At 50.1% G+C, this 16,680-nt stretch overlaps 1 protein-coding gene across 2 annotated transcripts; it reads left to right on the top strand.

Annotated features, from left to right (window-relative positions):
* Positions 1–293: 293 nt before the first annotated feature.
* SUOX (sulfite oxidase) lies at positions 294–4,790 on the top strand. 2 transcript variants are annotated; one of them, XM_079936047.1, is made up of 5 exons: positions 310–358; positions 1,380–1,839; positions 2,106–2,165; positions 2,426–2,603; positions 2,838–4,790. In XM_079936047.1, the coding sequence occupies exons 2-5, from the start codon at positions 1,829–1,831 to the stop codon at positions 4,245–4,247; spliced, it is 1,659 nt and encodes a 552-aa protein (XP_079792173.1). In that variant the 5' UTR covers positions 310–358; positions 1,380–1,828; the 3' UTR covers positions 4,248–4,790. The 2 variants fall into 2 exon arrangements, with proteins under 2 accessions (XP_079792174.1, XP_079792173.1); XM_079936048.1 differs by lacking the exon at positions 1,380–1,839 and having other exon boundaries at positions 294–358.
* Positions 4,791–16,680: the final 11,890 nt, after the last annotated feature.

The following is a 16,680-nucleotide window of genomic DNA, read 5'->3' as shown; positions in this document are numbered from 1 at the left end:
TGTGTCTCAGCTGGTGGGGCGGGTCGGGGACATCTCTCAGCCCAACCTTTGGAGTCCTCATCACCTTCCACTGCCCGGGTTCCGGACGACATGAGGTCCCACTCCTCGTCTGGCGGGGGTGGAAGCAAAAACAGCCCGTCCTAGCTCCGAGCCCAGGTGGCGCGTCGCCTGCCTCGGCTTCCAGGAGGCGGGCACAGCAGCTGGGAGGCGGCCCGCCGCGCGCCAATGGCTGGGGGACGAGCCGAGGGGAGAGAGTGGTCCTTCACTCCGGCACAACGTCACGGCGCAGGCCCCGCCCCTTCGCCGGCAGCCGCTGGGCGCTGAGCGGGTAAAAGAGACACTGCGGACGCCGAGCTGGGTAAGGAGGCTGGGGCCGGGAGAGGGAAGAGGAGGAAGCAGGGTTAGTAACCTGGGCGGCGGCGGCGGTCTTGGCACCCAGGGGTGCTCCGAATTCTAAGGACAGCAAAACTGCCAGTACCTGCCTCCACTCCCGCTAGCTTTGTGCTCCTGGGCCGCGGCGGGGCGTTGCTACAAGACACTTCTGGGCCAGCTGTTGGGCAGTGACATGGAACCGGGTGCGTGGGCCCCGGTGCTGGACATATCCATGTTCTACCCAAAGTGACTGGCCACCACCCGCACAAGGGGGTGGCCTCCGTTTTCCAGCAGAAGACTGCCTCTCCCAAACCTGGGACACTGGGCTGACCGAGTTCACCTACAAGTCAGCTCTACCTGCACTGCCAGTCTGGTTATAGTGGGCTGCTGGGATTGAGGGAAAGTGGGAGGGAGAGTGAGGGTCCCAAGGCCCAGGAGTAAAATGCAGACTCTGCTCCTATTCCTAGCTTCCTCGCAGTTTCTGTGCCGGCACCCCTCTTTAGCATCTCATCAGCAGTTCTGACTCTTCTCACCCCTCCCTGCTTTGGCCCTCCTGGGGTCAGTGATCTGCTCAGTGCTGTAAGAAAGAAACTGCTGCAGGCCAGAGCAGAAAAATTACCCTCTTCCTTCTCTAGCCCATCCCCTGACATCCTGGCCATTAACTCCTCAATTTGCTGAGCTCACTGGAATGGCATAGACAAGGTAGGGGTTGGGGTTGGTCCAGATTGGGGTCCAGTTCCCAGCCGGGTTCAATTTTTATTTTTTTATGGTGGGTGGAGGGAAAAGCCTTCAATGATAATGCTATTACTTGTTTGCTCATCACAGCAGCTCTGCTAGGTAGATCTCATTTCATAGATGAGGACACAAGTTCAGAGGGGCTTGGTATCCTGCCCAGGAGCAGGGCTGGTTAAGGGCAGGACTGGTTTTATAAAAGCAAAGCAGTTTGACTCCAGCATCCGAGCTCCTTCACCTCCCACTCTTTTTTCACCTTTTTGTCTCTCTTTAAGTGAGTACACCCTGCGGTTGTCCTCTGCTGACTTCAGAAATAACTGGCAAGGGCTCCCCCAGTGGCGCAGTGGTTGAGAATCTGCCTGTCAATGCAGGGGACACGGGTTCGAGCCCTGGTCTGGGAAGATCCCACATGCCGCAGAGCAGCTAGGCCCATGAGCCACAACTACTGAGCCTGCGCACGTCTGGAGCTTGTGCTCCGTAACAAGAGAGGCCGCGACAGTGAGAGGCCTGTGCACCGCGATGAAGAGTGGCCCCCGCTCGCTGCAACTAGAGAAAGCCCACGCACAGAAATGAAGACCCAACACAGCCAAAAATAAAATAAAATAAACAATAAATAAATTAATAATAATAATAAACTGGCAAACTGGACAGTAGACTTTTGGCTTCTGCCCTTTAGGCCCTGGCCCCCATTGTTCTCTGTAGTGGACAAAGTAGAGAGTGGAGGATGGGAGACAGGTGATTCTAGGAGACTCTCCCACCCCCCATTCCTTTCCATCCTGTCAGCATATTCTGTCTCCGAAGTTCTCCAAGTTTTCTCTAAGGGCCCATTTGGACCCCCACTTCCAATCTTTGGCCTCATTACCACAGAAAAAGTTTACCCATTTGTCCAGAGAGCTCCTAGCTGATCTCTGTGTCCTCCCACCCATTCCCTCAAGCTACCCTAATCTCATCCCTGATGCAGGACTCCCTGTCTTGATCCTGGAATCTTCCTCCTATCCTAGGTCTGCCGTAATGCTGCTGCTGCACAGAACTGTGGTCCCAGGGCTCCGACAGGCCTACAGGTAGGCCATCCAGTTCCTAGCCCATATCTCCTACTCCCTGTACCTTTATGACTCTTATCTTATCTGCCAGATTAAGATGGTTGAGGTAGTGGCCAGGGAGGAAAGGGAAAGCCATGTCCCACTTGTCCCACCCATCCCTGAGAAACTAAGTCCCAACTGAAGAAACCAATGGCTAACCTGGGAGAGGTACACCCCAGGCCTTCCCTAGCCCTTTCTTATGATCAGAAGTGTGCTACTAAGAAGACTTCTCTCTCTTCCAGACTCAAGTCAGCCCCTTCAAGGCTCTGCATTCGGGCCTGCTCTACGAATGATTCATTTCAGCCACAGTGCTCCAGCCATGCCATCTCTGGTGATAACTCCAGCACCAGGGGATGGAGAGTAATGGGGACTCTTCTAGGGCTTGGTGCAGTGTTGGCCTATCATGACCACCGGTGCAGGGTAAGTAGGGAAGGAAGGGACTTCACTGTCAGAACAAAGGGGCCATAGTGAGCTGCCCAGGCAACCCAGGCTTTACCACAGAGCCCACAGTGACACTGCTTCATGCACAGTAGAGATGGAATTTGTTACCTCCATTTCCCAGTGGCCACAACTTTGTGGGTCGGGTCAGGGTGAAGTGAGTGATTTCTTCTTAAAATTTTGTTCCCTTTTGCCTCACCCCTGCCCTGCCTGCAGGCTGCTGAGGAATCACCACGCCTATACACGAGGGAGGAAGTGAGATCCCACAGCAGCCCTGAGACTGGGATCTGGGTGACTTTGGGCTCTGAGGTCTTTGATGTCACAGAATTTGTGGACCTACACCCAGGGGGTCCATCAAAGCTGATGCTAGCAGCCGGGGGTCCTCTAGAGCCCTTCTGGGCCCTCTATGCTGTTCACAACCAGTCCCACGTGCGAGAGATACTGGCTCAGTACAAGATTGGGGAGCTGAGCCCCGATGACAAGGCAGCCTCCATCTTGAAGACCTCTGACCCTTATGCTGATGATCCTATACGTCACCCAGCCCTGAAGGTCAACAGCCAGCGCCCCTTTAATGCGGAGCCCCCCCCTGAGCTGCTGACAGAAAACTACATCACACCCAACCCTATCTTCTTCACCCGGAATCATTTGCCTGTACCTAACCTTGACCCAGACACCTATCGCCTACATGTAGTAGGGCCACCTGGGGGTCAGTCACTGTGCCTATCCCTGGATGACTTGTACCAGTTCCCCAAGCACGAGATCACTGTCACTCTGCAGTGTGCTGGCAACCGGCGGTCTGAGATGACTCGGTTCAAAGAAGTAAGAGGTCTGGAGTGGAGTGCAGGGGCCATTAGCACTGCACGCTGGGCTGGGGCACGGCTCTGTGATGTGTTAGCCCAGGCTGGTCACCAGCTCTCTGAAACTGAGGCCCATGTCTGCTTTGAGGGACTGGACTCAGACCCCACAGGGACTGCCTATGGAGCATCCATCCCCCTGGCTCGGGCCATGGACCCTGAAGCTGAGGTCCTGTTGGCATATGAGATGAATGGGCAGCCTCTGCCTCGTGACCATGGCTTCCCTGTGCGGGTGGTGGTTCCTGGTGTGGTGGGTGCCCGCCATGTCAAATGGCTGGGCAAAGTGAGCGTGGAACCAGAGGAAAGTTACAGCCACTGGCAGCGGCGGGACTACAAAGGCTTCTCTCCATCTGTGGACTGGGACACTGTAGATTTTGACTCGGCTCCATCTATTCAGGAACTTCCTGTCCAGTCAGCCATCACACAGCCCAAAGATGGGGAGACAATAGAGTCAGGGGAGGTGACTGTCAAAGGCTATGCATGGAGTGGTGGAGGAAGAGCTGTGGTCAGGGTGGATGTGTCTCTGGATGGGGGCCTAACCTGGCAGGTGGCTGAGCTGGATGGAGAGGAACAGCGTGCCCGAAAGGCCTGGGCCTGGCGGCTATGGCAGCTGCAAGCCCCTGTGCCAGCTGGGAAAAAAGAATTGAACATCGTTTGTAAGGCTGTAGATGACAGCTACAATGTTCAGCCAGACACAGTGGCCCCAATCTGGAACCTGCGAGGCGTGCTCAGCAATGCCTGGCACCGTGTCCATGTCCATGTTGCTCCATGAGAAAGTGAAATGGAACCATCTACTCTCCAGAACCACCTTCTAAACCCCTTTCCACACCCATCCCTTGGCCTCATTACCACAAAAAATCCTTCCCTCCACCTCTCCATGTCTTGGATCACAACCCTGACTATGCCTTCTGAAGCCACACACAGGTACATGCATTGCACACTTCCACCCAGGCACCTGCTCCCCTTTGACTGGAGGTGTTACATACCCCTCCTGGCCGCTGACCCAGTGCCTTAGAGGAGGTAAGAGCTGCTGGAGCAAAGGGCTAGAAGTAGGAAAAGTAATTCTGGAAGTAAGTGCTATTTTCTCTACCTACCCTATCTCCATTTCTAATGACTGTCACCACTGAGGCCTTATTTTGCTTTTCTTCTTGGATTCTTCAGAGAATGTGTGAGGATATGTGTAAGAAAAGTGTATATGCAACTTTTTACTACGTCTCTAGGTTGCCAGGGGTCGTGAAGGGCGCAACTCTCTCCCTTTATTGTTCCACTTTTCTAAATACATCAATAAAATATCTGTTTCAGACTACCACTCTGAAAAAGCAAAAAAAGATTATGACCTTTGGGACTTGTTGAGGCTGCGGAGCGAGCAAGTTGCAGGAGGGCGGTGCACTGATTGGTACTGGGATATCTAGTGAGACAACCCAAAACAAACAAGGTGGGGGGAAGGGAAAAAGGAAGCAGGGGCAGGGAAGTCAAGATTGGGGTTTCCTTCTCTGAAGTCTCAGTATGTGCGGGGCTACTTAGGTGAATGACCTCAGGATACCCCCCAAGAGAGGAAATTTTTTTTGATTCGGCATCCTTAAGCCCCTCCCCCACACAATTCCTACGCATTTGGCAGGAAAGGCAAAGAATGCTAAGAGGTCAAAATCAATATTGTCTTAGGGGCGGCAAAGGCAAAACTTGGCACTAGGGGCAGATGTGCCAAGGCAACTAGGGCGTCCAACCGTGGCCTTGTTTGCAACGTAGATGCAGATGAAGGGGCAGTCATTTAGTTACCCTTTGCCTGCGACCGCGCCTTTAGGACTTGAATCTTTCGGCGCTCGGCTACTCTCCCCTAGCTCTTCCTCCCTTGTCTCCCCGGCTTGTGGGCGCTCGGTGTTCAGCCACGCCGCCTGTCGCCTGGTAGTGGGGCCGGAAGTTGTTCGGGGGAGGGGGGACAGCCGTGCTGGGGGGGTTTATGGGGGGGGCCCGTCCCTCCTCAGGTGAAGCAGCTGATGGAGATGGAGCCGCCGCCGCCCCTGAGCGCCCGGGTCCCGCCTCCGGCCCGGTTGCGGCCGGCTCAGTGACCCCACTCCCCCCGCACTGGGCCGCCCGGGCCAGAGTGGGGGACCCCCGCCGCCCCGCCCCCTTCTCCCCCAATACCTTACCCTCTCCCTCTCCCACCCAGCCTGCGCGCGCGCGGAGCTCCCTCAGGTGAGTGAGGGGCGGGGTTTGGGCGAAGCGCGAGGGGCGGGGCCTCGGCCGCCGGGGGCGGGGCCTGAGGGGCTTGGGTGTGAAGGGAGGGGGACACGTGGGTGGGGGCCAGGCGGGAAGAGGGTCGCTGGGTGGGTTGCGGCCCAAGGGAGGAAGCTGGCATGGAGGGTTTGGCGCGAGGCCACAGGATTGAGGGAGATGTAGCAGGGACCTAGGCGTCCTAAAAGGGCGGGAGATGGGTCACGGCAGAGGACCGAGGACAGGCGGGAGCTGGTGTGCGCGAGGCTCCTTCGTGGGGTACAGCTGGGGTAGAACAGAAGGACAGGACAGCTGGGGTAGAACAGAAGGACAGGACGGAGAAACGAGAATTAGACTGGGTACCTGGGCAAAGAAGCGAGAGGCGGCGCGGGGTTGGGTGGGGGCAAGGTGTCCGTCAAGAAGGTTAGAGAGAAAGACATAGGCCTAAGTGGGAAGACTGGGAGGCAGTGAGCAGAGTGGGAGAAACATGTGGTAGAGAAGAAACTTAGGGTGGAGCGAAAAGTGCTGTCTGGGGTACTATGTAGGGTGAAAAGTCCAGGGAACCTGAGAAGCAAGGTTGGGAAAGAAGAAATTCATTGTGTAGGAGCCCTAAGGAAGAAACACAGAGGAAGCCCTGGGGCAGACCACCAGAGGGTACAGCAGACTTGGGAAGCAGGTCTAAACTAAAACAGCCTTCCCTGTACCTCCTCACACAGCCCCATCCACAGTTATTGTCTTCCCCCTTGTAGTTGTAGATTCTCACTGTTTGATTTCTATCCTTTTTTTTTTTTTTTTAAATTATGACTGGTCCTGTCTGGTGACAATGTTTAGTGGGAACATGGACCTTTAGATATGAGATGTTTAGGAAATATAGTACCCCGTTTCCCCCTCCAAGGTCATGAATTTACTGACTCTGCTTCTAGGAAGATTTGATGTATTACGAACCACATTGTGTCAAAGTTTGCACACCTTTCACCTCAGTCCCTTCTATAAGCAAAACTGTCTACTGTTGTGATTTATCCACCCCCACTTACATGTCTTATAGCTCCAGGTATACTCCAGTCTCCCCGGTCCGAGCCCTCAAAGCATCAGTGGTGAGCATGGTATGGTTGTGACTTGCTCATAGGTCAGCTCTAGGCCTTCCGACATCATGGCCAAGCAGCAGACTATTGAGGCCTGGCTGTTTCCCCTTAATGCTACTTGTTCACTTTGTCTGGGTGAAGGTACATGTCCATGTCCTTAGGAAGCAATAAAAGCAGATGTCTGACTACCTAGAGTATTTCCACTTTAGATAACTCAGATTCTGAGGACAAGACCAGATAAAAGGCCAAATCAGACACCCTTTGGGTGTAGCATCTTATTTGGTAGGGGTATGTGAAATGCCCAGCTAGGAATTCCTCATCTCCTCATGGGTCTGCCAGAGTAGGTCAGTGAATCTTGCTCTGTGGTGTGCGGGGGACTTCAGCCTTCCCCACTTACAGCCTAATTCAGAGAATCCAGACTGCTCCCTGGGTCATGAGAACTGTCAAAAGAGTGGCTCCTGAGATAAAAATAAAGTCTTTAAAGAAGAAAATAGCCTTACCATTGGGAAGCAGAAGAGGTCTCAGTGGAGCTTCTGGGATGGGCCCGAGGATGGTGGGAGCTGCCCTCAATTTGGCAGCTTCAGAATTATATCTTGTCCTAGTCAATAGATGCTGATGTCTCAAGCACAAAACATAATGTTTTTTTTGCCCACTGAGTGCAGTTAGTTAGTTCAATTGTAGCTTCTGGGCAATCCCCTTACTCTCAGTAGGTTTGGAGGACTTGGCTCAGAAATAAGTTCTGACTTTTTTCCAGTGGAAAATGCAACTGAAAGTTTATTTCTTATTTCCTCTTAGTACATGCTTAGTACTTCCCAGCATGGGAGGAACATTATCCCATCTTTTATCCTACCTTCCCCACCCAACATCCACAAAGAAATTATTTCCTCCCTGACTGGCCATCTCTCTTCCCTCAACACACACACACACACACAAAATAGTCAAGGAAAAATAAAAAGTTATTATAGGGCAGGTATTTCTAGCCTCATTTCACTCCGTAGGAACAAATAGGAGTGTGGAACCCTGTGGGTATAGACAATGCCACAGGCAGAGGGACTCCCTTTGTTGGTCTCTTGACCCTGCTGGAGAAAGCTCTGAATTCCAGGCTCTTTCATTTGCCTCCTTTTCTCAGAAGAGTTGGGGACTCTATTGGAAACAGAGAGACAGGTTCAAGGTCTTTCAGAGGAAAGCATCTAAGAAAGGGTAGTGCTGATATGAATGGCCTGGTCCCTCCCAAGGGTCATTGACCTTGCAGACTCTGCTAGAATACGTATGCTGGTCTAATCCTTGAGCCAAGGAGCCCTGTTCCTACATTAAAGAGATTTAGTGAGAGTCTAGGTTGGCTTTTTCCTCAGGCCCATAATCTCTGAAAACAGACATGGGAGGGAGAGGATTATTTATTTTCCCATCCATAGACCTGTGTTTGTAGTTCAAGGACTTAAGTCACTAAGATGGAGACCCCAAAACTGTCCATTTCATCACCCAAGAAAGTAGGCAAGCAGAGGAGCCCCAGACCTTGCTATGGCAAGATTTGATTTTGTGCTGTAGTAGAAAGAAGCCCAGACTGGTAACCTGGGTTCTATTTGTCCTACTTCTATCGCTAACCAGATAGGTGACTCTGGGCTTAGTTTAACTCTTCTGTTAAAACCAAAAGATTGGAGATCATCTCTCAACTCCATTCTAGCTCCAAGATTCTCTAGGTCCTGGAGCACCCCTGCCCCAGGCCCTCCAAATGAACAGAGGCTTACTAAATTGGATTGTCAGAGCAAGATTCGTTGTTAGCAGAGGAGCCTGAAAACATCTTCCTGGCCCAAACAACAGTGAGCTCTTTTGGTCACCATGCATTAGGGACTTCTGGCCAGGACTGCCACCAAAGGCAATTGTTTCTGTCTCTTCCACCTTTTTGCCACCCTACCCCAATCAGAATAGTTAATTGAGACTTCCATGTCATTTCAAACTTCACTTGAGATAGTAAACCCTGTTTTGGGCATCTTTGGCTTCAAAACCTATTATTATAAAACTCAGATTGAACTGCCCTGCTCTACTTTACCCACCCCTGCCAAAAGGTACAGCTGAACAGCAGTGACCTTGTGGAGCCTTTCTGTAAACACAGGGCTTATGTACTCAAGGGTATACCCCAAAACCCCAGAAAGTATCATCTCATGTGCATCACACCTGGTGATTTAAACTGTTTAGTTTGGCCCTTTCCTTAGTCCTGAAATGAGACATGGGAGGGGTGAGATTGTTTCTCCTCCCACCCATAAACCTTAGCCTTCTCTCTCTTCCGCAGTCTACGTGGGGAGGCCAGGGAAGCACAAAGAACAAGAGAAAAGATGCATCCAACTGAGAGCTAAAAGGAGACAATGAGGTGATATTTTCCCACTGCCCAGGTGTTGTGTTTCCAGCTCTTACCCCTTCTTATTTTAGAGACTGGCCATTCCTAGGGTGACCTGGGAATTCATCCCTCCACACTGCTCCCCAAGCACTTGGATAACAAAGCTGAGCTGTCCTCATCTGTGTTATAAGTAAACAGGTCACTATCTACAACCTGGTAAAAATGAATCAGATCCTTCTGCTGTAAATACAGACACATAAGCTGAGAAAAGGTTGGTGGGTTTCCTTCAGAGGGCACTAGGTTGACCCTAAAGATCACTTCAGAGCTGCAAATCGCTCAATGTCTAGGTCTGGTTCCTGGAAAGGGGCGTGTAGTCAGGTTGCAGACAATACCTAATTCCACCTCTTCTCTCAACCCTTTACCCTTTCCCCCTCCCCAGTTATTCAAAGTCCTGATAGAGAGCAGAGCCAGCTTTGTGATTCCAACATTTTTTTGGCTGAGATTTCATTCAGTTCAGGAAGGCACAGACAGGAGAGGATGATGCTTGGGTTTGGTCCACTTCTAGTACCTGCACTGCTCAATCCCAGGCAGGTCGGAAGATCTGTCTTGTTCATAATCACTGGGCAAATATCATATGATATTGCTTATATGTGGAATCTAAAAAAAGCTACAAATGGACTTATCTACAAAACAGAAATAGAGTTACAGATGTAGAAAATAAACTTATCGTTACTGGGGGAGGGGGGTAAGGGAGGGGAGGGATAAATTGGAAGATTGGGATTGACACATACACACTACTATATATAAAATAAATAACTAATAAGGACCTACTGTATAGCACAGGGAACTCTACTCAATACTCTGTAATGGCCTATATGGGAAAAAAATCTAAAAAAGAGTGGATATATGTATAACAGATTCACTTTGCTGTACACCTGAAACTAACACAACATTGTAAATCAACTATACCCCAGTAAAAAATTTTTTTTAAATCACTGGGCTCCACCTCAGATCCCAGATCCTAAGAGAGACCAGAGAAAAAAATTTCCCCTCCTCCCTATTGCAACCAAAAGGATGGCATGGATCCTTGCCCCTCTCTCCACTTTCACCCTCTTTCCCAACAACATCCTTCTCACTACCTTTCTACCCACTAAGCCACATGGAGTGTGTTTTAAATTCCAATTTTGGAGTTTCACTGGATCAAACAGGATTCTTTAGAGGATTTGAAGAGCTTTAATTACTTGTGATGTCCATATTCTTTCAGGCTTTCAGAACCACTACATAGAGAAAACTTGACTTTCTGATATTTTTTTCACCAATAGTCAGAGCTGTGGGAACATTTTTGTGGAGAGGGGGAGATGAGGGTGGTAGCTGATGCCTGACCTTGGAAGTCAGACCTTGGATTGGTCTCACCTGCTGCTTCTCAGGAAGTGTGGTGGGAAATCTTCTGTCTGGAAGGGATACCCATTCCTGCCCATTCCTGTTTAAATGCGATATCATGTTGATGGAAGAAAGCCAGGGCCATGGAGGATTCTTATTATGGTGCCAGGTGCATTCAAAGAACAGGGAAGAAAGTCTTTGTCTCAGGTTACAATGACCAGCCTTTCCTCCCTCCTCATAAAAATACTTCCTTTTGAATTGGGAGGCTGGCTGTTTCTAGTTGCTTTGTATTCAGCTCACTGAACTGAATTTACAGTACATATGTGCCTGCGTCCATCACTGAATGGTGTCTGTGTTGCTCTAAAGCCAGTTTCCGTTTGAGATCTTTGAACCAAACCTGTCTTGTGTCACTAACTTCTCCCTCTCTATGCCTCCTCTCGCTGTGATGTGTCTCCAGTTGGCACTGCCTAATTTGACCCAGTTCCTCTAAGGAGACACTAAGATCTTCCTGGCAGGCCAGGCAGGGGAGAAAGTTCTTTGAGGGGCAGTGAGTGGGAAGGTGCAGAGGGATATGCTGCCTGAAGACTTGAGGAAACAGTGAAGTCCATCTCCTGATGTGCTCCTGGCTCTCAGAATACCAGGATCGGGAACAGCAGAATCTCAGTCCAGTCTCACTCCCAGAGCTACCAACTTGGCATTTAGACCAGTTGGAGACAGCTAAAGACTGATTTTGCCCAAGATGTGTCATGGAGCACCTGTTAAGAAAAATTAAGAAACAGAAGAGCTCAGTTTACTTCTAGGAACAAAGTCCAACTCAGAAAACAACTCCTTCAGACCCTTCTGGAAATTGTTTTGGGGCCATTTGGGCAGGTGTCCAAGAATGAGATGCACTTCCTGAGCCAGTATTCAGCATAGCTGAATGCTGTGCTTCAACTCTTCTGCTCACCTAGTGCTTGTCTAGCTCCCCGTTCATACACACACATGCGTGCGCGCGCGCACGCACACACACACACACACACACACACACACACACAAAATCGCATTAGGATATTTCTCCCCACAGAGCCTGCTCAATTTGTTCTTACTTTTTTTTTTTTTAATAAATAAATTTACTTATTTATTTATTTTTGGCTGCGTTGGGTCTTCGTTGCTGCGCGCAGGCTTTCTCTAGTTGCAGTGACCGGGGGCTACTCTTTGTTGCGGTGTGTGGGCTTCTCATCGTGGTGGCTTCTCTTGTTGTGGAGCACGGGCTCTAGGCACACGGGCTTCAGTAGTTGGGGCACACGGGCTCAGTAGTTGTGGCTCGCGGGTTCTAGAGCACAGGCTCAGTAGTTGTGGCACACAGGCTTTGTCGCTCCGCGGCATGTGGGATCTTCCCAGACCAGGGATCAAACCCGTGTCCCCTGCATTGGCAGGTGGATTCTTAACCACTGTGCCACCAGGGAAGTCCCTGCTCTTACTTTTTAAGTAACAGACCCCACTCCCACGGGGATCACACCAAAGGAAAAGATGTTAGAACCAGGGAAAAGCAAGAAGATCCATGAAGGCCTTGAGTACCCTGGCTTTTGAAAGGAAGCACACCTCAGAGAGACAGGAGACTTGAGTTCTTTTCCTTGTTCCAGGCTCACTATGAGCCCTGAGACAAGTCACTTAGCTGCTCTGAACCTCAGTTTCTCCAGAAAATGGGGAAAAACCTACTCACTCTTGCTTCTCCTGCATTGGGGTGGGGGGGGGGAAGTCACGTGTGGCATCTTGAGCTCTGCAAAATCCCAAAGGGCAATTATGGAGCTAATGATTAAGAAATGAAAGGGGCCCCATGAGTACCAGACCGCGTTCCCTCATATTTCCATCTCTGACCACCGCAAGTTCTATGGCTAGTTCCAGAGGGTATGAGTTCACTAACCACTGTGGACTTGGGCTCTTCTCATCATTGCCCCTAAGGGAACCTTCAAGGAACTGCTTCTTACTGTGGCTTGGTCTAGCAGTCTGGTCCCAAAGCTCAGTCCATCCCGGGGAGGATGTCAAGAAAAGAGGAGTTGAAAATAAACTTGGAGAATTATTTCTTCCACACCCAGGCGTCCTAGGTGAGACTAGAAATCTCTCTAATGAAATCTAGGGAGAGCTGCTTTGCGAAGTGAAGGAGAGCCTGTGTGTCAGGCTTTCTCATGAGACTTTTTAGAGTATGATGTCTCTCAGCACTAGACAAGAATGACTTGGAGTGTGGTGAGAGGGAGACAGGGTGATAGACACTTTTCCCCTGTGTGCCCTCCAGAGCCCCCATCCCCAGCTCTATCAATATAGTATTACCAGCAAACCAGATTTCCATCCATCTGCCTCACTGAGATCCTTCAAAGAGACCAAGAATCCGGGTGGCAGCTCAGGCTGTTCCCTCGCCCCACTCTAGCTCCCCCAAATCTCCCCCTGGGGTATTTATTTTTCATAAGATGACTGGTGAAAGCAATTTTGGATGTATGTAAATTTCTACCAAATAGAATTTTTCTTCTCCTCCCACAGGCTCCTGAGATAATTCATTGCAACAAATTATCACTTTTAATTATCCTCAGTTCTTGATTGTTTAATACTCTACTGCCAATTACTGTTTGCCTTCCCTCAAATAGACTAACCTGCATTTTAAATTCAGGTTCCCACCCCAACTCCCCTTTTAAAAAAATAAACATAGCAAAGTAATTGACAAGAAGGGGGAAAACACTTAAAGGTTTAATTTGACTATTACACCTTCAGTAGAGGATTCCTCTCTGAACTTGAGGTGGGCTGCTCTCCTCTATCTTCTACTTTCCTGTCCCCCTCCCTCCTTCCACCCAAAAAAGTATCCCTTGAATGACTGAATCTAGCTTCTTCCTCCTATTGCTACCCCATCCTTAACAACGTTTAGAGCCTCTGTGGGGTTGTTTCTTTGCCTCATGAGAGCTGAGCTGTAAACTGTCTCCTTTCCTACACCATCAGCTCCACTTACAGGGAGAGGGTCTACTCTCCAAACAACACGATCAGGGACTGGTGTAGAATAAGACAGTGTTTCCACCTGAGAGACTGGGGAAGCCTGCAGAAGTTGGAGGTTGGAGGAGACCCTGGGGTTTGTAAGTCAGGGTACATCGTCTTTCTCTCCAGGACAAAGTATGAGGTTTTGCTTCTTTAGGAACACTTAAGTGTTCCTTTAGGGTTCTTGCTAACTCCAGAATGTTAGAGAGAAACCTACTCCCTTTCCAGATCTGGCTTCTAATAGTAGCTGTTTTCTTTTCCAGCAGAATCTCTCTAAGATGGACATAGAAGACAGCAATGGCCGCTCCTATATGTCTGGTATGCCCTCTTGTGCATTCTGTTTGTAAGGGGCTGGGAGCAGATGCTCTCCTGTGGAGGAGAGTGGAGAGCCTTCAGCCTAGCACAGGACCTCTGAGTGCCCTGGTCACAGAGCTGTCACTCACTCTTGGTAGTGTGCATTTATTTTGGTCATTTTACATTCCCTATAAAGTGATTCTCTTTCCAGACATCTTAGAGGATAGGAGTAGGAGAAGGAAATAGGAGAGGAATATGAGTAGAGACTATTAGAGAGAGGACTGATTTGAAACAAAGAGACAGAAGGAAGATAAGATTCCTTCTTCTATGCTCTGAGGTCACCAGCTAAACACAACACAACATCCTGTCCTAGCCAGGTAGAGAGCAGAGCCAGGTTTCAAACCTCAAAGGCCTGCAGGGGCCAGGTGTGTATGTAAAAGAGTGAACTGGCTTTGGATAATGAGCAGAAGAGAATGATGGGGACTGTCATGGACTGGAGAGCACATGTCCTACCTCAAGGAGCAGCAGCTCTGCAGGGTCCAACAGGCATTGCCATGTGGGAATGTGTATCCAGTATGGCCAAAACTTCTAGCTTTTCAAAAGAAATCAGAAATCAGGATTTTATATGAAATGTCTCCATTTAAAAATAATAACTCCATATTTTAAAAAATGTTCCATGGGGCAAGAAGCCAAATTTATCTATGGTCTGAATTCAGCCAGTGGGCCAAGAGCTTACACCTTTGAAGGAGAGGTAGAGAGCCCAGTTCTCCCCCAATCCTTTCCGTGATCATAACGTCGTAGCTTTTTATACCTGCCAAATACTCTTACTGAGGCAGAAGAGATCACTGCTTGTAGTATGGGTGGCTTTTAGGGATATGAAAGTAATCAGGATCCTCTTAGAGGTTCACAAGATGAAAAGAAATGAGGAACTTCATCTGGCTCTCTCTCTGAGGGTGTAGGAAAGGGCCTAAGACAGAGTTTGTCTCTACGATGGAAGGAATCATTTTTTGGACCATTAGAATGTTAGGGCAGGAAATGATTGTAAGAGGTAAGGGAGCCAGAATTGGGTTTTGAGGTGATGCGTATCCCCGTCAGTAATCCAGGCACCATTGTAGAAATGACCTATAGTTTATTTTTTTACCTTAAAGTGGGACCAATGGAGGAATTATGGGCATGCGCTAAGGGAGATAGCAAGATGGGTCAGACACACATATGAGAGTCATTGACAACACCTGCATAATGTCAAGGTAAGAAGTTGACTCTGACCCCTTTCTCATTTAAGGAGGGAAGGCGTTGGAATGGGTACAGGCATTTGATACCTGTTACATGCTGGACAGAGTAACAGGGATCAAGTGGACTGATTTAGTTGAAAGAGACTTTATTGGAACTAAAGTCATGGCCTTTCTGAGGAGCCAGCCAGTCCTCCTACCTCCTGCTCAGTTAAGCCTATTCAGAAAACCACTATTGAGGAACACCTGTTCTCAGGACCCTGCACTGGTGCTGGAGAACACTCAGATGGAGAAGTTCTTGCCCTAAGGCAGGCAAATGAGAAGCTAGGAAGCCGGCTGGGGAAATCCCATGGAGCTCTTTTCAGCCCTATCTCTGGAGAATGTTGGATATTAGAGGAAAACTTCTGAGGGTGTTGGCTTCACTGTGCTGTGAAACCAAGCTTTTGCCTGCTTTCAGCAGGGTGGCCCTTCCTAGATAAGAAGAGTCCTCTGCACAGGATGGTTTTTGAATGAAAGTGGAGGCCAGAAACCCCTCATCTGTGTTTTGAGAATTCTAGATGTCAGCAGCTATTGTACCTTAGAGAGGGACAGGGGAAAATCAAGGCAGGGTTAACATTAGCACTGAAAAGCAGCCCCTGCAGGACTGGGCGTGGCTGAGACAGTTCACGGGAGGGGTGCCTGAGTGCCCGTCGCTGACCCTTCTCTCCCGGACTGATGTGGAAGCAGTGGGAAAGGCTGCAGTGCACACCCCTCCTAAAGTATGCGGCGGCCCCCTCACGGTCATCACAGCTCTTCCGCCTCCACACCTGGGGGCCTTCACTTGCCTGGCCAGTTGATGAAGGGGGTATCTCTCCTGTTCTTCGAAGAAGTTTTCCCACCGCACAGAACCTATTTCAGAAAATCCACCTTTTCTTCCCCTATCTCTTTGTAAAGGTGCAGATCATTCCCTCCTGGGGAAGAGAGGGAAGAAAGGAGGAATCCATTAATTTACTACACAGGTGCTCTCCCCACCCCCATTCCCTATCTTTCAAAGGAAACTGAGTTGCTCAAACGCAGCTCAGCTCGTGCAATTAACTGACTGAGCAGTGCTTGTCCCAAGTTTTCTGGGACTGAAATGTTTAAGGGAACCTTGGCAGAAAGGGATCCAGGGGTAGACAGCCCAAAGTTTCACGGCCCCTCCCACCCCCAAATTCTTGGAATCAGAAAATCTAGTCTTCCAAAGTAGGTCAGCACGTCAGTGAGCAGCTCCTCTGGAAGGGAAGGGAGCAGAGGCCTTGTCTTGATAGAGGGCGGATTCAGCCAGGGCTGTCGGCTGCTGGGGCCCCAGGGGCACAGGAGGGGAGGGGAGGTGGGGAGACTATACCAGTACTTTGCCTGGAATCTGAAAGGGCTCAGGGCCACAGAGCAACACGAGCCTGAGATCAGACTGTGCAGGGCCCTCTGGCTGCTGGGAAGGGGGAGGCTGTCAGTCCCCAGATCTGGAGAGCGACCTCCCTCCTGGAGGAGGAAGGAAAGGAGGGATACGAGAGCCTGAGTTCTGTGGGGGAGGGGCTCTCTGCCGATCTGAGAGCCTTGAAGCTGCCCGCTGTCCTGGGCCCCATGACCTCTGAGGCCTTGGCTTCCCCAGCTGGCAGAGGATTGGGCCTTCCCTGGGGGCCCCCCCTTTCTCCCCCAACCCTG

The sequence above is a fragment of the Stenella coeruleoalba genome, assembly GCF_951394435.1.
Source record: "Stenella coeruleoalba genome assembly, chromosome: 11".
Taxonomy (NCBI): Eukaryota; Metazoa; Chordata; class Mammalia; order Artiodactyla; family Delphinidae; genus Stenella; species Stenella coeruleoalba.
This window is presented reverse-complemented; position numbering and strand designations above follow the sequence as displayed.

Bases quoted from the DNA above. Each gene is read 5' to 3' on its own strand.
- SUOX (XM_079936047.1), top strand. The intron at 2,166-2,425 runs GTAGGCCATCCA...TCTCTCTTCCAG, and splicing joins GGGCTCCGACAGGCCTACAG to ACTCAAGTCAGCCCCTTCAA. The intron at 2,604-2,837 runs GTAAGTAGGGAA...CCCTGCCTGCAG, and splicing joins ATCATGACCACCGGTGCAGG to GCTGCTGAGGAATCACCACG.